General features: G+C 46.8%; 1 protein-coding gene across 3 annotated transcripts in view; it reads left to right on the top strand.

Annotated features, from left to right (window-relative positions):
* PRKCB (protein kinase C beta) overlaps positions 1–23,980 on the top strand; it is a 250,463-nt gene that overhangs the window by 54,234 nt on the left and 172,249 nt on the right. For all 3 annotated transcript variants that reach the window (XM_060172806.1, XM_060172807.1, XM_060172805.1), the window contains exon 3: positions 10,749–10,831. In XM_060172806.1, the coding sequence (XP_060028789.1) occupies positions 10,749–10,831 (83 nt within the window). The remainder of the gene's footprint in view (positions 1–10,748; positions 10,832–23,980) is intronic.

The following is a 23,980-nucleotide window of genomic DNA, read 5'->3' as shown; positions in this document are numbered from 1 at the left end:
AAGTCACTCCCTCCTCTCGGACTTTTGCCCTGCCAGAGCATTGATTTCTCTGCTTGTTGGAGTGTACTGGGAAGCAAGGGAGTGGCCTGACTTTATCTCCGGGCATCAAGTCACCCCAGGCATAGGATGGGGTCCTTCACTCACTGCCATGTCAAGAACAGACCTGACTTTGGGAGGAGCGGGGAGGGGCAGAGGTTGGAAGGCACAACTGGAACAGCTAGGGGATATTTCCAGCCCCCACCCCCCGATTCCTTCCTTGGTCTTTGCTGGAAAAGGAGCTGAGGAACAGACACTTGTGGACAGTACCGAGGACATCTGTTGAATCTTCTGTACCAGTGCTTTCTTGCAAGGGTCTCCTCCATCGAAGGCTATGGTAGAGAATTAGGAGAGGCTGAAACACAGTCTCTGGCTTCCCTCCATTCAACAAGGACTGATGAAATCCAGAGCTCCTAATGCCAAACCCTCAGTAAGTATGGAGAGAGCTTTATTTATAGGAACACAGAAGACACAGGGGAAAATAGGGACTCTCACTACCCACCTTCCAACTTCCCACTGTGGGTTGCTTAATTACAAGTCCTTTCTTCTCCAGAAACAAAAACACCCAGCTCCAGCCAGTGTAGGTAGAGAGGGGTCTGTTGACTTAGAGAAGCCAAGGGGCTGTCCCTGCAGGTCTGGCTGGATCCAGGTGCTTAGACCAGGCAACAGATGGCCCCAGCCTCTGCCTTTCTCTCTGTGGCTTTCACTTAGAACACCAACTTAGCTCTTCTGCTGAGACAGAGAGAGAGAGAGATAGAGAGAGATCGATATATAGAGAGATAGAGATAGAGAGAGATTCTCTTTTCCACAGCTCTGCAGGTGAAAAAAAAAGAAAAAAATTAACCTCTTACAAGATAGCTCACCAGGGTGCACCTGGTTGAGTGCACATGTTACAATGCGCAAGGGCCTGGGTTCAAGCCCCCAGTCCCCACCTGCAGGGGGAAAGCTTTATATATGGTGAAGCAGGGCTGTCTCTCTGTCTCTCTTCCCCTTCCCTCTTCATTTCTGGCTGTCCCTATCCAATAAATAAATAAAGGTAATAAAAAAATAAAAGTTTAAAAATAAATATACTTTTTAAAAAAGATAGCTCAGGGGCCGGGTGGTGGCACACCTAGATGAGTACACATATTACAGTGCACAAGGACCCAGGTTTGAGCTCCTGGTCCCCACCCGCAGGGGGAAATCTTTGCGTTTGGTGAAGCAGTGCTGCAGGTGTCTCTCTGTCTCTCTCCCTCTCTATCACCCTTTCCCTTTTGATTTCTGGCTGTCTCTATCCAAGAAATAAAGATAATATTAATAAAAAAAAGATAGCTCATTGGGGCAGTACAGTTTCTTTGCTCTGTCACAGAGGGCTATTCCACTCTGTCACCAGGGCTGGCTCCTGGTGGCCTTTTTCTTTGCCACCAGGGTTATCTCTGGGGGGTGGTGGACCACTCCTAGTGGTCATTTTTTCCTCCTCCTTCCCCCATTTTATTTGACAGGACAGAGAGAAATTGGGAGGGGAGGAGGAGACAGAGAGCAAGGGAGAGAGACACTTGTAGACCTGCCTCAGCAATCCTGAAGCCTCTCCCCACTCCCCCTGCCCACACAGATGTGGAGTGGAGGCTCAAACCAGGGTCCTTGCATGTGGTATTGTGTATGCCCAACCAGATGGGGCACTGCCTGGCCCCTTTATGGTGGTCTTTGACTTTGCAACCCTTCCCCGATGATGTGCAGGCTGTGCTGAAGCTTATCTTTCTCTGAGGCCTCCAGAGCAGATTCCCTGTGCAAAGTGTCATTTTTAGCCCATGTCAAGCCTTTGGTCTGCTGGGTAGGGGAGCCCCTAACCTTGACTCTGCTTTGTGGACCTTGTGTAAGGAGCTCTAGGTGAGGATGCGTTTTCAGTGGGCTCACACAGTACAGAGTGAGTATAATACCCAACAGGAGGGACCATCAACCAGCAGTGGAGTGATAGCAGACGAGACTCCAGTGGCTGTATTGTGGATGGACGCCAGGCTAAAGGACTTGAACTTCTGGAGCCCAGCTGTCCAATGAAGCTTTTTTATAGTGATGGTTCAGTATAGTAGCTTCTAGTCTTACTCACTGATACGCTCTTGCAGTACAGCAGATGAAGAACTAGATTTTCAGCTCTGTTTAATTAATCCCAGTGGTTGTGGCCTCATGCGGCTGCCATATTGCAGAAGACAGCTGTGGGCAGCTGGAGTGGAGGGAGGAGACAGCTGCTGGGTCTGGGCCCGGCTGATGGCATACCCAATAAAGCACACTTGTCACTAGGACACAGGTTCAAGCTCCTGGCCCCCACCTGGTAGGAAGGTGGGGAACCTTCACTCAGAGATGACTTGATGCCCTGTGGTTGTATGTTTGTATATGACGCCACAGCCGTAGCTCCCTGGAGGGAAGATGGAAACTAGTTCCTGGACATCAGATTGCATCAGGGACTCTACATCTCCACAGAAGGTGGGTTATAAGACTCAAAATTCCAGGTCTCTGGACAGTGAGCGAGGGGAGGCAGCAGGGAGTGTCCAAGAGGCTTCAGGCTAAATGGTACTGCAGAGGGGGACCCAGGACCCCGCTGGGTGGCGGGGGCCAGGGCAGCGGGGGGGGACTTCTTCTGGAACATTAAGATGAATGATAAGAACAAAGGCAGCTGAGAGTGTGGGCTCAGAGGAAGACCAACCTGGCTAAGAGAGGAGCGCCGCTGGGGACCGACTGGTCTCTCCTCCTTGCACCTGCAAGGTCCAGAGAACACGGGTGTTGTGTAGCTCCTCCCCCCAGGCCCTGGTGGAGCTCAGGTCACGGGCACGACAGTTCTGTGCAGACTCAGGCTGCAAGAGTCGCTTTTAACCCAGAGAGACCAGAAAGTGGGTGGGAATGGAGGCTGAGGCCTTCTTTGCTTCTGATCACAGATGGTTGAGGGGAACACTCCAGGGAGCCCCACTGCACCCCTGTGAGTCAGCTTTTTTCTTTAAAAAAATTTTATTGTATTTCTTTCTTTCTTTCTTTATTACATAAAGACAGACAGAAATCAAGAGGAAGAGAGACAGAGATAGAGAGGAAGAGAGACAGAGAGATATCTGCAGCCCTGCTTCACCACTTACAATGCTTTCCTCCTCCAGGTGGGGACTGGGGGCTTGAACCTGGGTCCTTGTGCATTGTAACATGTGCACTCAACTAGGTGCACCACCACCCAGCCCCTGTGAGTCAGCTTTTAAATTTTATTTATTTATATTGGATAGAGACAGAGAGAAATTGAGAGGGGAGGGGAAGATAGAAAGAGAGGCAGGGAGACACCTGCTGCCTTGCTTCCCCGCTCATAAAGCTTCCCTCCACTCCACACACACTGCAGGTAGGGTCGGGGGCTTGAACCTGGGTCCTTGCACATAGTAACCTGTGTGCTCTATCAGATGTGCCACTGCCAGGCCCTGTGAGCCAGCTGTAACCTGGTAGGAAGCTATGATCCTCCCCAGATGGCTCCAAGCACAGCTGTTCATACTGGGGCTCCAAGTCAGAGGACCCAGTTACCCAGCACTCTGCAGGGGTTGCCTATGTGAGTGGCCAGCAGCCTTCGCAGAGCAAGTGCTGGTCTTCATCCTAAGTTAGAGCAGGAATCAGAGTTTCAGGGAGGCATCATCATTGGGGTTAGTGTTGTTTGACTTACAACTGGTGAAGTGGGGGTTCAGATTTAGTGTCAGCTGACCCCAGAGCTTCACAGAGTTGATCTAAGGACTGGAGACTGTCTCTCTATTTGATTTCTAAGTTTCCTAGAGAGTTGAGGGCAGAGGTGTGTGCTGAGGTGAACCCCTCCAATCCCCCATAACTGCACTGGGTGCTGTAACTTCTCTCTTTGACCTCTGGGTCTTTGGCTGAAATCTGCTGCTTCTGTCACTAACCAAGTGCTTCTGATCCTTGCTGGTATATTTGTCCTGTTGTCACCGTTAACAATTTACTACCAACACAGTGACCTAAAACGATACCGTGTTAGGGTTTTGATAAATCTGGGGTCAGAGGTCAGAAAGGGGATGGGGGGGGCTGAAGCCCAGCAGGTTTCTGGAGGTGATGGGGACAACAGTCTCTCCTCTCCTTTTCTCGTCTCCTGAGGCCACCCACATGCCTTAGCTCGTGTTCCTCCCCAGAAACAACATCACTCCAAGCTCTGCTTTCAGAATCACACCCCCTCCTCTGACTATTCCCACTTCCCTCAGATACAGACACTTGTTTGCATGTTGGGTCCAACTCCATCATGTCTGCAGAGTCCGTTCTGCCATGTCAGGTAACAAGGCCCAGGGACGCCGAAAGTGTGGACTCCTTTGACAAGGCGGAATAGGGGAGAGACTGTTCTACTCACAGGGTCGGCCCCAGACCTTGGTGGTCTTGCACGTCCTAAGAGAGAGTGAGGGTGGGCTGAAGATGGTTCCTTGAGCTCACTCTCTGCTAGAACTGAGAAACGCCCCCTCCACCCACTTTCTTTCACACAGGCCACTCCACACATTCTCCCACAAGGGTCATAGGCATGTCCGTTGCTCATTGGGCCCCTGGGTGGTTTTACCTGAGCCTCCCTTGTGTCTTTCTCATGCAGCATGGCTTCCTATTGGAGTAGAGGACTGGAGGCTGCAGGCTCTTGTCTGCAATGAATGCATGAATGAGTCACGGGGCATCTAAGAATTCTTGGCTCTTACTGCGGGTACCCATTTGAAATCAGGACCCGGCTCTGTGTCTCAGCTGCCTCTTAGGAGAAGGTGGTCTTAGCCAGGAGTTTGCCCAGTGTAAAAGAGGGGGGTGTTTATTTGTGTCAGGGAAGGAATTCTGTTTGTTTCTGTAAGTAGCCTTTGCTTTCAAGACTTTTAGTTAATGGGAGGTTGGATTTGCATGACTTTTCCTTGGCACTTTGAATGAAGAGAAAACCTGCACCCAGGAAATAATAAGGGTCAGCTTGTGAAGCTTCCTCCCAATAGGTGGGGACCCGGGACTTGAACCCGGGTCCTTGGGCACTGTGATGCGTTAACACTTAACCAAGTGTGCCACCACCTGGCCCCAATATTTTAGATATTTTATTATTTACCTATTTTCAACGAAAGAGAGATAGGTAGATAGCTAGACAGCAGTAGACACCAGAGTACTACTCCTTACTGGTTTATGGTGGAACTGGGGATTGAATCTGGGACCTTAGAGCCTCAGGCAAGTAAGTCTTTTTTCTTTTCTTTTTTTAAAAAATATTTATTTATTCATTTCCCCTTTGTTTTTGCCCTTGTTGTAGTTATTATTGTTGTTGTTGTTGATGTCTTCATTGTTGGATAGGACAGAGAGAAATGGAGAGAGGAGGGGGAGACAGAGAGGAGGAGAGAAAGACAGACACCTGCAGACCTGCTTCACCACTTGTGAAGTGACTCCCCTGCAGGTGGGGAACCGGGGGCTTGAACCAGAATCCTTTCGCTGGTCCTTGTGCTTTGTGCCACCTGCGCTTAACCGCTACGCTACCGCCCGACTCCCGGAAGTCTTTTTTCATAGCCAGTATACTGTCTCCCCAACCCCTTTAACAAAATCTTCTAGACCGAAGTAACTACTTTCCAGTGGGAGTCAGGCATCTTTTCCTAAATAATTTCTGGGTCAAAGAAGATACTCAAACCATAATTATAGACCACTGAGACTCTTCAAGCAGTAATGACACTAAGTGTCAAATGAAGGGTGCAGCCAAAACTGGACTTAAGAGGGAAGGTTGGAGCCTTCACATCTTTAAATTTTTAATGATAGAGGATGGGAAAAGTCAACAGGGCAGCCCACTCAAGAAGTTTTGCCAATAACAGTAAGAGACTGCGGCAGGCCTTGCTTGAAATCTCACGGTATGCTAGGCCCAGCTCTGAGCAAGGATTCGTTCATTTAGTTCTGGCCACTCTGCCATGATGTGGATCCTGCTATTATCACTGTCATTTTTCTTAGAGAGGAAATTGAAGTCCAGGGAGATAAGATAAGGTGTGCAAGTATTATAGTTTGCAAATGAGGAATGCAGAATTCAAACTTGGCCATCTGGCCCCAGAATGCATCCTCCTAGCCAATAAATATTATAAAGACAAAGACAAATAAGATAAGTATGAAATCAGGGTCAAAGCAGTAATTAATAAAGTAGAAATAATCCAATAGAATAGAATTGATAGATAGAAATTTTTTTTTGTTTGTTACCTCTGGGTAGTAGACTAGGGAAGCAGTCAGAAAAGAAGACATATGTCGGGGGGGGGGCGAGAAAAAAAGAAAAAGACCTCCCAAGAGTTCTGTGTTAAGAAAAAGTGAGAAAGGTGATGCAGTTGAAGCATCGAGGAGACTGGTATGGACAATATCCAAAGAAAGTAAGGATCCCCAAGTTTGTATTGCAGTGAGAATGAGCGAGTAATGACATTGGTGAAGGTCACTCACAATGGGCTAGGTTTGTCTATTCTCACTGCTTTGATTCCTCAGAGATCTGAGTGTTCCAGAAACATAAGTAGGATGGGAGTGGGGTGGGGAGCAGATACTTGTCTCTGAGAAAGGAGGGAAAGAAAATATCATTTGGATTAATACAGTCCTTTACTTGGCCAATTCAAATGAGACAACTTACAAATTCACAAGAACTATCAGGAATTAAAAATATTTTAAGATGGGAATTGGCCAGTGGCTCACCTGGCTAAGCACACATACTAACTAAAGTGTAAGGACCTGCTCAAGGATTTGGGTTCGAGCCCCCTACTCTCCGTTTGCAGAGGGAATGCTCCACAAGCAGTGAGGCAGGTCTGCAAGGTGTCTATCTTTCTCTCTCCCTCTCTTTCCCCCTCCTCTCTCAAGTTCTATCTGTCCTATCCAATTAAAAAAAAGTGGAAAAAAAAAAAAAGGCTGCCAGGAGCAGTAGATTCGTAGTGCTAGCACCGAGCCCCAGCAATAACCCTGGAGGCAGAAAAAAAAAACTTAAAACTACTGAAAAGGCATTGTTACCTATGTGTTGATAATAATCAGTTGGGGAGCAAAATGGTGGTGGTGGGGGTAATGTCCAAATCATAGTGATTTGTAAAAGGACTCCTCAGATAAAATTAAATAAGAAATGTGCGTGTCCTATGGGGAAAATCAAAAGCTTCTGAGAAACAAAGCAAGGTTTGTAATACCTTATTCCTGACATACACACACACACACACACACACACACACACATATATATTCATGGTTGTAAAAGTGGCAATTATCTTTTAAAAAATTTCTTTTTCTGGTGGGGGGATTGATGAAATATAATGAATGCTATTACAATCTCCATTAATATGCTTAAGAGCTTGATAAACTGAGTCTAAAGTTCACTTGGAAGAATAAATGTGCTGTGATTGCCAAGAAAATGTTGAGAATAAGGATAATGAGGCAGGGGGACTTGCCCTGCCAACATAGAGCACATTAGAAAACTGCTATAATTAAGACCCTTATTGCTATACGACAAGACAGATCAGCAGAACGGAACAGAAGGTCCAAAGACAGACTCCAGTGTATGTAATTATTTAGTACAGAAGAAAGTCAGCATTTGAAACTGGCGGGTATGGACTGAATTATTCACTAAGAGATATGGCGACCACTCACTGCCTATTTGGAAAGAAGAGTGGCAAATTAAATGAGTTTGTTGTATCAGATATCAAGAAATTGACACATGGATAAGGAGTTTAAAAAAAGCGTTAAGTGGGGTGGGGGTAGATAGCATAATGGTTATGCAAAGAGACTCTTATGCTGGAGGCTCCAAGATTCCAGGTTCAATCCCCTGCACTACTATAAACCAGAGCTGAGCAATGCTCTGGTAAAAAATAAAATAAGTTAAAGAGTAATCTTCATAGTGTAACTATAATGCTTCCCCCCCAAAGCCACAGTTTCTTGTTGCCAGTAATCATCAACCCCTCATATTGTCAAAAAGTGAATACATCTATTACCTTGTTAGTCTGCTCTTGAAAAGCCACGATCTTACTCAATTAGGAGGAATCAAGGTTTGTACGTCCTATACAAATTGATACACTTCTTAAACATTAATGTTAACATACAAATTGATACATTTCTTAAACATTAATGTTAACATACCCTACCCCCACCCCCACTTTTTCCATTTTTTTAAATTTATTTTTAGAACTTTCAGATGTGTGGCAATATAGATTGGATCATTCCGAGTTTCCATATAGTCCCTATCTCATTCCCACCCCAGTCCTCCCCTCACTAGTGGCATTTTGATTGTGTGGTTCATTGGCTATACTCAGCAAGTCAGTATTGACACATTACGATGAAGTAGAAGCTATGGTTTAAGTTAGTGTTTGTTCTCAAACAGGAGGGTGTCTGTTAACTTCTCTGAATGATTCTCCTACTCTCTTGTAGATAATTTGTTGAAGAAATTGCTTTCTTCTTTTTTTTTAATCCTGGTATCATCATCATGATTATGGTTATTTCTTCTTTTATTTTTTTATGAGTGATTTAATAGTTATCAACAAGATTGTAAGATAACTGTAATAATTGTAAGATAATTGTAATAATTGGGTCCAATTCCACACAGTCCCCAGAGTTCTGTGTCCCATCCCCTCCACTAGAACCTTCCCTATTCTTTGTCCATCTCTGACAGTATGGACCAAAATTCTATATGAGGTGCAGAAGATAGGAGGTCTGGCTTCTGTGATTGCTTCTCCATTGAACACGGGCTTTGGCAGATTGATCCATATCTCCAGCCTGTTTCTATCTTTCCCTAGTGGGGTAGGGCTCTGGGGAGCTGAGGTTCAGGGACACACTGCTGAGGTCATCTACCCAGGGAAGTCAGGATGGCATCATAGTAGCATCTATAGGTTGGTGGCTGAAAGGTGGTAATATAGCAGGATAAAATGTTTAATAACCAGGAACCAAAAAATAGGAATAAAAGAGATGAGAATAGGGATTTTAAGGTGGATAGAAGCTAGGAAGTCTATTTTAGGCATGCTCCCAGGGGCCCATGATTTTAGTAATTTTTGCCTGAGCTTGATAGCTAACATGCAGGTGGACTAAAAGTATTGGTTGGGAAAATGGTGACAGAGTTGAGAATAGAAATAGAAAGATGATTTCTTCTGGTTTCCTTCCCACGTGTCACTTAACAAGTGCTTCTGTCACACTTTCTGTAAATTGCTACTTGCATCAAGATGCTTAGAAGGCTTTAGATTTGACTTTTTTGGTGAAAAAAACTTCACATGTGGTGGAGCAGTTCAGAGTCCTCTTAGCAGTGAGCAGGTGTGACGGTAGCAGTCGCTGGGATTGTCTCCCAGGTCCCTCCCTCACGAGGCGTATAGCCTTGAGACTTCCTGTCTTCACTCACACAGACTTTCTGTTAGGAAAGATTCTGGGCTGGTTTCTACATTCTGGTGCCTGTCCTCTTTGGATCAAATTTGGAATTTGTTAAAGTAGATTCGAACAGCACAACTTGAAAAGACTCAAGTCCCATAACCAGGCTTCCTTTTTTTGAAATAAGTGATTTACTAGATCCCGAGATTACAGGGATATGGTTCTACGTTCTCACCCTTGCAGTGAGCAGCACCAGAGTTCTCTCAAAGGCTTAGAAACAGGTTGGCTACATGATTATTATTATTATTTCCCTTTCCAAATACATGGTACCAGTTCTCTAGATTCCACACATGAATGAAACCGTCCAGCAGCCGCCTTTCATCTCTTATTTATTTTGCTCAGCATAATCATTTCCAGTCCCATCCATTTTGTCCCAAAGGACACAACATCACTATCTGAAATTGCAGAGTACTATTCTATGGAGTATATATCCCATACATTCTTTTTTTTTTCTTTTTCCTTTGGCTCTAGGGTTATCGCCGGGGCTTGGTGCCGGCAATAAGAATGTGCTGCTTCTGGTGGACATTCCCCCCCCCATTTTATTGGATAGGACAGAGAGAAATTGAGAGGGGATAGGAGGAAGAAAGATAGACACCTGCAGCACTACTTCACTGCTTGTGAAGCATCCCCACTGCAGGTGGCAAGTGGGGCCTCAAACCTGGGCCCTTGCGCTTAGTACTATGTGTACTTAACCGGGTTAAGTGCCATCTCCCGACCCCCTACCCCATAATTTCTTTAGCCGAGCATCCGTCGATGGGCTTTCAGGCTGCTTCCATCTGCTAAAGTCATGTAGTCTGAGGTCCTGGATAGACCCAGGGCAAGTACACCTTAGCTCACAGTCCGATTCGTCAGTGGAAGCATTAACATAGCAGGCTTGGATTCACATTTGCTGAGACCAAGGGGTGGGCCCGCCTCCCCCTTAGTCTAGGAGGCCACATGCCCAGCACATTGCAGACATCTCTCTCTCTGTGTAAGTGTGATCGTAGGTGTTTAAATACTTAAATAGTGTACATACTTCTTACGCTTTGTGGACCTAAACACAGACCAACTACTTCCTGTGGTGCGTAATCCAAGAAACAACATCTGTTCCCAAACCAGCCCAAGACTGAACAACTTAAACAGTTTTGGGGGCCAGTGGGGGGCTGTAATTTTGCTCTTATGTGAGCTTGGAAACCTGAATCACTTTACAGACCGGCAACATCAGTGTCCTCGCAGGGCAGAGTAGGGGACAAGGGGCAGAGGCTGCAGGCATTGCTTGTTTGGGTGAAAGCCTCTGCTTGTCTTCAAGTTCAAGTGTAACCATGTCTCTCTCTCTCCCCCTCTCTCCCTCTCTCCTTCTCCCCTGCCTCCCACCCGTCACCTTCTCTCTTGCAGTCTGCTGTTTTGTTGTGCACAAGCGGTGCCATGAATTTGTCACTTTCTCCTGCCCGGGAGCGGACAAGGGCCCGGCTTCTGATGTAAGTAACAGATGGGGTCTCTATTCACCCCTACACAGGCACTGGGGTGGAGGGGGCGAGTGGGACTAGGTCAGAAATGCTGGGCTGTTCTTCCTCCATCTTCTGGGACAGTGTTCCTTTTAATGGAAAGAAGAACATTTGCATAAGAGGCGTGACTGAAGTCCAGCAAACCCCCCCCCCCAAACAGCATAGATGACCCGTGGTTTCGTGTAGCCACGCCCCTTATGCAAATATTCTTCTTTATGATTGGGGCGCGGAGAGTGGTGGGAGGGGCTAGGTTCTCGATACTATTGTCAACAGTGCAGTGCACATTATTGCCCTGAGTTAAGGAATTCTTGATACTCTGGCCCAGGAATTTGCAGGAAATAGATTCACCCTGCACTGTGTATTATTTTGCTTCAGTTGTGGAGTCCTTTTAATCCGGGTGGGACAAAAATATATACCTTACCTAAGCCGAGGTGTTCAAGTTAAGCAAAAGACAAACTTATATGGTTGAAGATATTAGAGGAATGGCAGGCAGTCTGGATGCTGTGAGGCAGTGACAAGGAGTCTTGGTACAAGTTTGCCCGAAGTTTAGGGCACGTCATTGCCTACCTACCCAACAGCCATTCTTCCCGGGAGAGGACATCTCTGGTGATTGAAGATGATGATACCTGAAGCTTGCCTTCAGGGACTCTCCTTGTAGCTGGCAAATGAGTAGAAGATTCAGTTCCCTCAGTGGGACCAAAGAGGGGAAAGACTAGGGGTGACTTGTAGAAGACTTTCCTTTCTGATAAGAGAAGGTATTCTTTGTTTGTATGATATAATGGCTGGAGCTGGGCAGCCCTGTTGGGTCAATGAGGAAGACATGATGGATATTCTGAGCATGATGGAATGGAGGAAGCTGGAGGAACCTGGGTTGTTGATGACCCCGGTAGCCTGCTGGGTCATTTTATGCCCAGACTGTATATGTGAGCTGGGCAGCTAACATCATCCTGATAGAACTTTCATTATACATCCACTTGTCCTGTTCCTTTAAAAAATATTATCTTTATTTATTGGCTAGAGACAGCCAGAAATTGAGAGGGAAGGGAAAGATAAAGAGGGACAGAGAGGCATCAGACGGTGGCACAGTGGGTTAAGCACAGATGGTGCAAAGCGCAAGGACCAGTGTAAGGATCCTGGTTTGAGCTCCTGGTTCCCCACCTGCAGGGGGGTTGCTTCACAAGTGGTGAAGCAGGTCTGCAGGTGTCTATCTTTCTCTCCCCCTCTCTGTCTTCCCCACCTCTCCCTATTTCTCTCTGTCCTATCCAACAACAACAACAACAACAATGATAAACAACAAGAAGGAAAAAATAGCCTCCAGGAATAGTGAATTCATGGTGTGGGCACTGAGCCCCAGTGATAACCCTAGAGGAAAAAAAAAGAGGGAGAGAGACAGAGAGATACTTGCAGCCATACTTCACTGCAAAGCTCTCCCCCCAAAGGTGGGCACTGGGGGCTTGAACCCAGGTCCTTGCATGTTGTAATATGTGTGCTCACCCAGGTATGCCACCACAGCTCCTTTGTCCTGTTCTTTTCTTTTTTTTTTTTTTAAAAAAAACATTTTCCAACTGTACAACATTAATCCCCAATAAAGAAATTTAAAAAAAGATAAAAAACACATTTTCTTTTTTTAAAATTATTTTTATTTATTTATTGGATAGAGACAGCCAGAAATCGCGAGGGAAGGGGGTGACAAAGAATGGAGAGAGACAGAGAGACACCTGCAGCACTGCTTCACAACTTGCAAAGCTTTCCCCCTGCAGGTGGGGACCGGGAGCTCGAACCTGGGTCCTTGCACATTGAGACATGTGTGTTCAACCAGGTGTGCCACCACCCAGCCCTTTTGTCCTGTTCTTAAATTTAAAAAAAAAAGATATTACTGGGTCTTCACTCCAGGATGACTGGTTTTCAGGTACACACAGACATACATACACACTGCAGTGGGCACTGGGGACTGAAGTTGAACCCAGGTGGAGTGTACGGGGAAGCAGGCACCTTTCAGGGGAGCTATCTTGCCACTCCACCGGGCCCCCTTCTTATCCACTTGCACTTGACCTTTGACCCAGCCTGCCCCAAATGAGCAGTGACTTCTCTGCGCCCACTGACTTGCTGTGTGGCCTGCTACAAACACTCAGCTGAAAAGCTGGCTGGTGCTCAAAGGGGGCATTTCTGTTCTGAAGATTGAAAAATCCAGGGGTGGGCCTGACTCCTGGTGATTGGGGGATGAGGTAGGGGCGTGCTGACATCAGAACCTCAGGAATGAACATCTCTACTCCCGTTTCCAGACTTTTTCTTGTCTCGCTGTCCAGGTCAGCAGCCTGGTTGTGACATTTTCTGTCTGTCTTGTGGGTTCTGAACTCAGGGCCAGAACTCAAGTCTCACAAGCCTGAAAGATTGTGGTGTGATCGGTCAGGGCTGGTCTTTGGATGCTCTACTGAGCCCATCCTGTGGTTTACGAGCATAGGAGGGAGACGTCTCCTCCCAGAGAAAACTGGAGCAGAGGCCTCGTGTGCTGGCAAAACCACAGGCTGGAGGGAACCAGAGTCCCAGGCTCAGGTCCGCATGACCTTAGACTGAGACCCTGCCTCTTGTCTGCACCTCAGATGTTGCAGCTGAAAGATGGATAAAGTGACCATCCTTCCCTCCCTCCCTGCTTTAGAGCTTCGCTGTGAGTGCTGAATGCATCTGTCAGAGCACTTAGGGCAGGGGCTGGGGCATGGCGAGAGTTATGTCTGTGACACTCACTGACAGCAGTCGTGAATAAAGGGACTGCACACAGGGCTGGCAGCCAGGGCACATGCTCTGCCTGCTCCTGGCCATCTTTCCTGGGAGTCTGGCCGGAGAGCTGTTTCTGTGGGAACAGAGTCCTACTGGCAGTGCTGCCTTGGGCGCGCGCGTGTGCGTGTATGCGTGTGTGTGTGTGTGTGTGTGTGTGTGCGTGTGCGTGTGCGTGTGCGTGTGTGTGTGTGTGTCTGTGTGTGTTGGGGACACAGCAGGCTGTAGTCCCTGCAGCTGGCAAGCATGGAGCCTGGCAGCTAACCTGGAATGATTCCACACAGTTCCAAGAAGGGAGCTTGGCACCAAGAATGATGAATTGGGCCAGACTCTTGAACTGGCTTGGCTCGGTTCACTGACCTCTCGCTGCCTCCTGTGGCTGGAGGCATGATGAAAGGCCTGACCACACCTGCTCAGCTGCCTGCCAGGCTCTCACTGGGCTGCCCGGGGATCTGGTGTGGGGGTCTGGTGGAGGAAGGGCTGGCTGCTGTCTCCTTCTGTTCTTCTTCTAGCGTTTGCCCTTCTTCCGTAGCCAGTCAACAGCGTCAAGTTGAGCCTGATGTAAAGTTTTGAGACCTCCTTTGAGTCAGTGAGCTTGTCTGAGCGGCATCTCCATTCATGACAGAGGGATCTGCTAGCCACATCCTGTATCACTGGGAATATTCTGGATTTTAGCAGAATGTGTTATAGGTAGGGCCGGGTGGTGGTGCACTTGGTTAAGCATATACATCATGGCAAAGACCTGGGTTCAAGCTCCTGTTTCTCACCTGCAGTGGGGGAAGCTTCACAAGTAGTGAAGCAGGTCTGCAGGTCTCTCTCTCTTTCACCCCTCTCTTTTAATTTTTTAATCTTTATTTATTGAATAGAAACAGTCAGAAATTAAGAGGAAAGGGGGAGATAGAGAGGGAGAGAGACAGAGAGACACCTGCAGCCCTGCTCCACCACTTGCAAAGCTTTCCCCCTGGGGCCTGGGGGTTCGAATCTAGGTCCTTATGAATTGTAACATGGGCCCTTAGCCATGTGAACCACCACTTGGCCCCTCTCTCCCCTCTCTATCTCCTCTCTCCTCTCAATTTTTCTCTGTCCTGTCCAATAAAATAGAAAAGGGGAGGATGGCTGCCAGGGGAGGTGGATTTGTAGTGTTGGCACTGAGCCCCAGTGATAACCATGGCAGCAGTTACGGCGAAATGAAACAAGAATGTGCTGTAGTTGGCATATTGCTACCAACAGACACCATCGCAGCATATCCACTTCCTCAGGACACTTTCTGAACCAGGCAGCACTTACTGGATCCGAACACTGACATAGCCATTCAGTGCCGAATAGACAAGATTTAAGGGTGCTTGCCATTGCAGGGAGCTCACAAGGTGGCAGAGTTCCTGGCTGGTACTTCTGCTTATCCTCATGCTTCTTTTTGATGTCACCTGACTGGAATCCCTCAATTCTAGAGAGACCTTGTGGAGAGACATGTCTCTGGGACTTCCCCCCCCCAGCATTATCTCTGCACATTGGAGGTTGCCAGGATGTAGGGTACGGACATCGTCCACTACCTCCTGGGAGGCTTTCTCTGAGCCGGAAAGAGGGGCATTGTCCCAAAAGGCTGGGACTTGTGAGTCAAGTGAGGGGTCTGCTCTGGGCATATAGTTTGTGGGTTCTTGCCTGTGTCTGAGGAACCCTGGTAGCCACACTCACATGCCTGGCAGGCAGCTGGTTGTCATTCTGGGTGCCTTGGTCCATGTGGCCTCAGGATCTCCAGCTGTCTAGCTCTGGCATGTCCACAGCTAAACCCACATCATGGGTCCTGGAAGAGCAGAGGGCATGTCTCCTTTCATTAGTGCTCTGCTGTCCTGTCCATCATGTCTGGTCATGTCCCGCTGGGCAGAGCGGTCTCATGGCCAAGCCCAGACACCAGTGACAGAGAAGCAGAAACTTCCAGGGAGGGGAAGACTCTCTGGTCAAGGTGCTGTGGACTCACATGGCCCCTGAAGAACTGACTGGACCATCACAAGGGGGCTTCCTAAAAGCCTTGGAGGTATGGTATGTTCCATTGAGCCCTTGAGGGCCTTGTGGAGAGAAGTCGGCTCATTTCTTCTGGCTCTGGGCCCAGGCCAGACTTGGCCACTCCCAGCTCTAGACAAGAAGTTAGGCTTTTTTCTTTTTATTCCTCCAGGGTTATCATTGGGGCTCCGTGCCTGCACTATGAATCCACTGCTCCAGGAGACCATTTTTTCCCCATTTTTGTTGCCCTTGTTGTTGTTTTTGGATAGGACAGAGAGTAATCGAGAGAGGAAGTGAAGACAGAGAAGGAGAGAGAAGGATAGACACCTGCAGACCTGCTTCACCACTTGTGAAGTGAACGCCCTGCAGGTGGGAAGTCAGGGGCTGGGATCAGGATTCTTAAATTGGTCCTTGTTTGCACGCCATGTACACTTAACCCACTATGCTACGGCCCTGGCCCTGGGAAGTTAGGCTTTTTATTGATTATGCCTAAGGCAGTGGCAACTAAGACTGCGAACTCTGGATTCAGAAACCTGAACTCAAGCCATAACTCTGCCACTTACTCACTGGGTGGGTGTTGGGATGCCGTTTTGTGAACTGTTCCTTATCTATCCACTGGGATATTTGAGCCAGCCATGATAGGTTTACTGCATTAATTATTTTTTAAAATATTTATGTATCCCCTTTTGCTGCCATTGTTGTTTTATTGTTGTAGTTATTATTATTGTTGTTATTGATGTCGTCCTTGTTAGATAGGACAGAGAGAAATGGAGAGAGGAGGGGAGTCAGAGAGGGGGAGAGAAAGACAGACACCTGCAGACCTGCTTCACCACCTGTGAAGCGGCTCTCCTGCAGGTGGGGAGCCGGGGACTCAAACCGGGATCCTTATGCCAGTCCTTGCACTTTGTGCCATGTGCGGTTAACCCACTGCGCTACTGCCTGACTCCCCTGCATTAATTAATTTAAAGAAATTAATGATTTATTTGAAAGAGGGAGAGAGGGATGAAAGGAGGGAGGGATGGGAGAGAGAGAGAGAGAGAGAAATATTGAAGCACTGCTCAGTTCTGGCATATGGTAGTGTCAGGGATTGAACTTGAAGCCTTTGGTATGAAGGTCTGGTGTGCCACCACTGTTCTTCTCTCCCTCACCTTAAATTTCTTCATATGAAACAAAGCTGAGACCAACCCCCAAAGGACTAAACTGCAAAAAGGTTAGGAAGCCTTTCTCGGAAAGCCCTAGCCAAGGACCCGCAGAGACACGTAGCTTAGGGCCTTTGATTGCTCCACTGAGTTCTGTCATTGTAAATGTATCTTTACCCAAATGCCCTTATGAGGTAATTATTGGGTTTTTTTTTTGTATGACTTTGAAACAAAACCTCAAGTTCTGACTCAAGGCTAAGAAAAGAGCTTGGGTATTCAGGACCTTAAGGCTGTGGTGTCAGATTCCGGCGCTGCCAGTTACTGCTCCAGTGTTTTCGAGAAAAATGAATCCTCTGACCCTTAGATGTTATTTTTGAAGTGGAGGAAACACCCAGATCACAGCCGTTTTTTTATCTTGAGTGGAGACTCCTTGAGCCTCCTGCATGCATCCAGGACAGTCTGGCACTAATAGTCAATGGTTTTTAAATTACTATTAATAGCTGCTCAGGAAGGGGCCCAGATTACCCTCTGACCTGGCAAGGAACAATAACTCATAGTAACAACTGACTTTATTGGAAGAAGCTCTGTGCCAGGGAGCAGAATAGGACTCTCAGCTGCTTGTGTCTAAAGATACTTTTCTGGGAGTCGGGCGGTAGCAGCGCAGAGGGTTAAGCGCACATGGCGCAAAGGGCAAGGACCAGAGTAAGGATCCCGGTTCGAGCCCCCAGCTCCCCACCTGCAGGGGAGTCACTTCATAAGCGGTGAAGCAGGTCTGCAGGTGTCTTTGTCTTCCCCTCCTCTTTCCATTTCTCTCCAACAGCAACGACAGCAATAACAACAACAACGATAAACAAGAGCAACAAAAGGGAAAAAATAAAGATATTTTTCTTCCACGTTTTATGATTTTCATAAAAGCATTTCTTATCGTTTACAGTCCAGGTAGTGAATAGACCCATTGTTCTGCCCTTTCTCTTCCCAACTCCTTCACTGACTCAGGGCTGTTGAAAATGATGGGCATTCGTAGTGAGTGTGTCCTTTCCCATCTCTGAACCAAGTCTGACTTGAGGAAGACATATTAGAGAAGACACATCACATGTTAAACACCAGAGATTTAATAAGAGGGAATTAAAAAGGAAATCGACTAGGCTATATTTCAACATTAAAAAGAACATATAAATGCTACTGTGTTTGAAAATCTGGCTGGAGTGGATGATTCTCTAGGAAATTTAAGATTGCCAATGTTTTTTTGTTCATTTGTTTCAAGGAGAAATGACAGACCAGAATAGGCAACTAACCAAGAGAGAAAAGAGAACATGGCCGCAGAAGCTTCTCTTCTCCCCATGCCCCAGCTTATAGGCTTCCTAGATGAATTCTTTAATTACAGAAAGGAACTTTTCATTCAAATAATGAAGGGTTTCTGATGGTTTCAAACTGAGTCAGGCTACCGAGAAAAAGTAAAACTCCACACTTCTCTTTGGGTCAAAAGGGAGAGAAATTTATCTCAGATTATTAATAGAAGAGAGGGGCTCCTGGGTGAGACAGTGGGAATGGAATCAGATCTTTAGGGCACAGACTTTAGACAGGATTTTTTTTTTAAGTTCTTATTTATTTATTTTTCTAATTTTTAAAATTATCTTTATTTATTGGGTATAGACAGTCAGAAACCAAGAGCTTAGGGGTAAATAGAGAAGGAGAAAGACCTGCTTCACCACTTGCAAAGCTTTTCCCCTGAAGGTGGGGACTGGGGACATGAAACTGGGTCCTTGAGCACTGTCACATGTGCACTCAACCAGGTATACCACCACCCAACCTCTAGAAAGGGATTTTAAGTTCTGTTGTTTCTGCTAGCTTTCGCTGTGTAACCAATCATTGCCAAATATGGTGGCTTGAAACAGCAGTGATATACTCCTCAGTGATTCTCTTGGGTCACTTGGCTGGTTCTTCTGATCTGAGTGTTCACCCAACTCCCTTCTGACTCTGTGGTCCTGGAGGTGGCATCAGAGTCCACAGGTGAAGGGCTCAGTCCTGGAGGACTCCACTCTCACTCCCAGATGCCAATTCCAAAGTCAGGTGCTTCTGACCAACAGGCTAGAGATTGGCAAGGCCCCAAGCACCCCCCCCCCCAATTCCCTAGTTCTCAGTTGGACGACATCTTACTGGTGGTGTCCAAGAATCACTTGCTGGAGTCCCCTCCCTCATGGGAACTGGCATCAGAATCCATTTAGTGACTAGCAGCCAAGTCACCCAGCTGCCCAAGATGTGTGACAGAGGACAAAGGGATGTGAGGAAGACACTCAGATCAGAGGTTACAAGCCCAGATTGTCACCTGTGTTTTCCACCAGTTGGCGCTAAGTCAGGGGTTCCCACATTTCTTCATGGCTTCAGATACTTTGATAGAACGGCTCACAGAATTAAGGAGACCTACTAACTCATTGATTCTGACTGATTATGAAAGGGTGTAACCAAGCCAGATGGCAGAGATATCCAGGGCTAGGGTTGTCACCCCAGAAACTCTCTGCAAACCTGATCTTTTGGGGTGGGGTGTCTTTGTGGAGGTTTCCTTGTAGTGGCACTGCTGGTCAAACCCTCGGCCATTGGTGAGTGAATTCCTATCTCTCTAGAAAGCAAAGGCTGCCCCTGAAGGTTTCAGCCCTCTCATGGATGGTTGGTTCCCTTGGCAACCAGCCCCCTAGCATGAGGTATTTTCCAGAAGCCACCTCATTAACATAATGAGAAAAGACACCTTCATCTCTCAGCTCGCAGGAAGTTCCAAGTGGTTTAGGATCACTGTACCAGAAAAGGGATGATGAACAAGTAGAGATTCTTATGAATGACAAAACTGCTAGCACAGCCTCACTGCTGTCCCTGAGGGTCACCTGGGACATTGCACTTCTCCAAATGACTTCTTCCTCCCTAGCTGGGGATGGAACTCAGAACCTCACGGTATCAGGTCCAATGGTCTAGCTGCTGTGTCACTACCAGGGTTGCCCCACACACTGGGTCTTGGGAGTCCCCAGCACAGCGAAGAGAGAGAAACCGTCACATCACAGGTGTTTTGGATTCTTTCCTTGTGTGTTACATGGGTGGTAGCCCCCACCATAATCAGGTGTGGGGAAAAAGAACGTCATCCCCTGGGTGGCTGGAGTTAAAAGGTCACACTGCAGAGCAGCGTCCAAGAATGGCAAGAATTTGGGACCAGTTTGCAGCCTGCCTGTGGTATCTCTGTGTGTGTGTGTGTGTGTGTATTTTTTATATTTTTATTTATTTATTTATTACTGAGTAGAGACAGAGAAATTGAGAGGGGAGGGGAGACAGGAAGAGAGACACAGAGACACCTGCAGCCCTACTTCACCACTTGTGAAGCTATCGCTCTGCAGGTAGGGACCAGGGGCTTGAACCGGCGTCCTTGTGCACTGTAATATGTGCTCTTAACCAGGTGAACCACTGTCTGGACCCTTGTGTGTATTTTTTTTTTTAGATTGATTTTTACCTGTTTCCCATGAGGGAGGAAGATTGAGAGACAGAGGCATTATAGCTTCACTCTGTACATGCCAATGTGGGGATCATCGGGCATCCACATCTGGTTCCTTCTCCCTCCACTGGTGTGTTAGGACTTCTTCAATTTTGTTCCCTTCCCCTCTGATGCACAGTTAGGTGCAAAAGAGAGGAACTTATAAGAGACTGGAACCAGAGGGGAAAATGAGTCCAGGGCACTTATCATTGGGTCATTTGGGTTCTGTCCTTGGCCCAAAGACCCCTCCTTGTCCTAAGGCAGCCTTCTCTGCTCCCTTCTCTCCTTTGGGGTCCCAGGAGCTAACCCCCTCCACCCCCTCCGTTCCTGTTTGCCCTTGTGCCTCAAGCCTGCAGTTACTGTGCTGCCTCCTTGTGGCTTTCCCAACACTGCCCACACCTTTATAAATAGCCCTTTCGCGAATCTTCCTTAAACTCTTTAATTCGAGTGTGCCATCTGTTTCCGGTGAGGCCTCTCGCTGATTTGTACTTGCCTCATTTGCTCCTAATGCAGACAGGGCAGAGCTATAAAGATGTCTTGTCAGCGAGGAGGGAGTTGCAGTGGACTCCATGGAAAGATAGACAGGCCCTGTTAGGACAGGAGAATGGCCTTTCTCCGCGGAGGGTTCTGATTGGTCAGCCCTCTTACACTTGATCACGTGACCCCCCCTGTCGCTCAGGGAGTAGTAGCACGTACTAGGAGAAGGGTTGAAAATGAGACCGACAGCTCCCACAAGTTTATTAGCAACAAGTTTGACCAAAAAATGACAGACGTAACCAAAAAAGGTTGGCAGGAAATGAAAACCAGGGAGCTCTGAATCTTGAGGAATACATTCTAAATAAAATCTTGGATACTGTTTAATTCTTGAGATAGGCAAGCTGGCTACAGTTATCTTTTTGGAACTTAAAAGAATCAACCTGGAGATTAAAGTAACAGAGACATTTGAGAGATATAACAAAATAGAGGGCCCAAGATTCAGCCAGCAAGGGCATAAGGAATCTAGAAAAGAGAGATTAAGATGGCAGAGGCTAGAGCAAAGTATCTGTACTCACCCAATCAATGTAAAATGGATTGAAACTCTTGACTAAAGGGTTAAGACTGATCAGATTACTTAAACAACAGACAGCTCTAGGTAATGTCTTAGAGATGCTTCAAATAGGGCAAAAGTCAGAAGGGCAAAATTACACACGCAGATATAAGACACAGTCTTAGTAAAAATGCCAAAAGAAACAGGATTCAAGGGGCCGGGCGGTGGCACACCTGGTTAAGGGCACATGGTAGGACGCGCAAGAACCCACTCAAGGGTCCAGGTTCAAGCCCCCACTCCCACCCTGTGTGTGTGTGTGTGTGTAGGGGGGAAGTTTCACAAGTGGTGAAGGAGGTGTCTATCATTCTCTTTGCCTCTTAATCTCTCCCTCTTCTCTCAAGTTCTCTGTCCCATCCAATAAAATGGATGAAAAGAGCCAGGAGCAGTGAATTTGTAGTGCCAGCACCAAGCCCCAGTGATAAAATCCTGGAGGCAAAAAGAAAGAAAGAAAGAAAGAGAAAGAAAGAAACAAACAGGACCCCAAAAAAGTATGAACAGCAGGCCAGGTGGCGCACCTGGTTAAGTGCTCACATCACAGTGTTCAAGGACCCTGGGTTCAAATCCCTGGTCCCCACCTGCATGTGGAAAGCTTCATGAGTGGTAAAGCAAGGCTGAAGGTGTCTATCTCTCCTATCTCACCCTCTTATTTTTTCCCTGTCTCTATCCAATGACTAATAAAAATATATTTTTTAAAAGGTATAAACAGCAGGAAGTGGAGAGAATGTGTTCATATATATCACTGCATGGTAGGGGTATACGTCAGTGTGACCTCTCTGAAGTGAAAATAAGCAACACATTTGAAAAGGGCTAATGATCTTCTTGACTGAAGCATTGAGAGATCTCATTTTAAAAAAAATTTAAAAATATTTATTTATTTATTTGCCCTTTTGTTGCCCTTGTTTTTCATTGTTGTTGGAGTTATTATTATTGTTGTTATTGATGTCATTGTTGTTAGATAGGACAGAGAGAAATGGAGAGAGGAGGGGAAGACAGAGAGGGGGAGAGAAAGAGAGACACCTGCAGACCTGCTTCACTACCACCTGTGAAGCGACTCCCCTGCAGGTGGGGAGCCAGGGGCTCGAACCGGGATCCTTAGGCCGGTCCTTGTGCTTTGCACCACCTGCTCTTAGCCAGCTGCACTACCGCCTGACTCCCAAAAGAGACCTCATCCCCCCCCCCATAAGAATTCCAATTCTAGGAATTAATTTTGCTAACAGATCCCTTATGGGTTGTTGCATGTATTTGATTAACTTGCTAATTCACTGTGCCAGCTACTATTATGTTAACAACAACAACAAAAAGAAAACCACCTAAATAACTTCAATTTGAGTTTTTTGTTTGTTTGTTTAACCAGAGCACTGCTCAGCTCTGGCTTATGGTGGTGCGGGGGATTGAATCTGGGACTTTAGAGCCTCAGGCATGAGACTCTCTTTGCATAACCATTATACTACCTACCCATACATTTAAAAAAAATTAAATTTATCTTAAAAAGGAGACATTAACAAAACCATAGGGGTACAACTCCACACAATTCCCACCACCAGGTCTCTGCATCCCATCCCCTCCCTGATAGCTTTCCTATTCTTTAACCCTCTGGGAGTATGGACCCAAGGTCATTGTGGGATGCAGAAGGTGGAAGGTCTAACTTCTGTAATTGCTTCCCTGCTGAACATGGGTGTTGACTGGTTGATCCATACTCCCAGCCTGCCTCTCTCTTTCCTTAGTGGGGTGGGGCTCTAGGGAAGCAGAGCTCCAGGACATATTGGTGGGGTCATCTGTCCAGGGAAGTCTGGTCAGCATCATGCTAGCAGCTGAAACCTGGTGGCTGAAAAGAGAGTTATCATACAAATCCAAACAAATTGTTGAAAAATTTGGACCTAAAGGCTGGAATAATGCAGATGAAGTTTTAGGAGTCCTCCATTTTGTAGATAGCCAGTAGGCATATTTCAGTTATATTTCAAAGGGCCTATAGCTATATGAGTTTTTTTTTTCCCTGAGCCTGAAATCTGATATGCAGGATCCAAGTTATTGTCTGGGGAGGTGATGTCGTGGCTGGAAAAGGGACAGAAAGCTGGATCAGGGAAGAGAGTAGCTCCCTAATATGGAAAAGTGGTATAAATATTGTTGACTGCAAACCCCATCAATTTGATGTGATCTAGGGCCCATATTCAGCTTAGGAGCCTATGTGACCTCTGCATCCCTGTAGATCTGAGCACACATTCTGTGGTCATGAGTAAGAATGTTCCAGGTTGCCCTAATATCGATCCATCTTCCTCAGGTGTAGCATAGAGTATGTTGTCCATCCTCCCTTCGGAGGATGGAACATTCTCTACCTTTGTTGATCCAAGTTGAGGGCAAGGTCCTATGGGGGGGGCTCACACAGGGGTCTGTTTTGTTGTTCCTGATAGAGATGACTGGTAACAATGGATAGAGGGATATATTTGAGGTAGGCCCATCATGTCTGTTTGGGAATCTCACAACTCCCTGACTAGGGCCCCAGCTGATGGGGTGGCCTGATAGTGACTAAAGAGTCATTATTAAAGTATGCCAGTCTCTTGCCCTTATTCAGCTTTTGCAGTCCTTGCTTTGCTAAGTTTCTTCTCCCCGTCCTCCTC

Source organism: Erinaceus europaeus, chromosome 15, assembly GCF_950295315.1.
Source record: "Erinaceus europaeus chromosome 15, mEriEur2.1, whole genome shotgun sequence".
Classification (NCBI taxonomy): domain Eukaryota; kingdom Metazoa; phylum Chordata; class Mammalia; order Eulipotyphla; family Erinaceidae; genus Erinaceus; species Erinaceus europaeus.
This window is presented reverse-complemented; position numbering and strand designations above follow the sequence as displayed.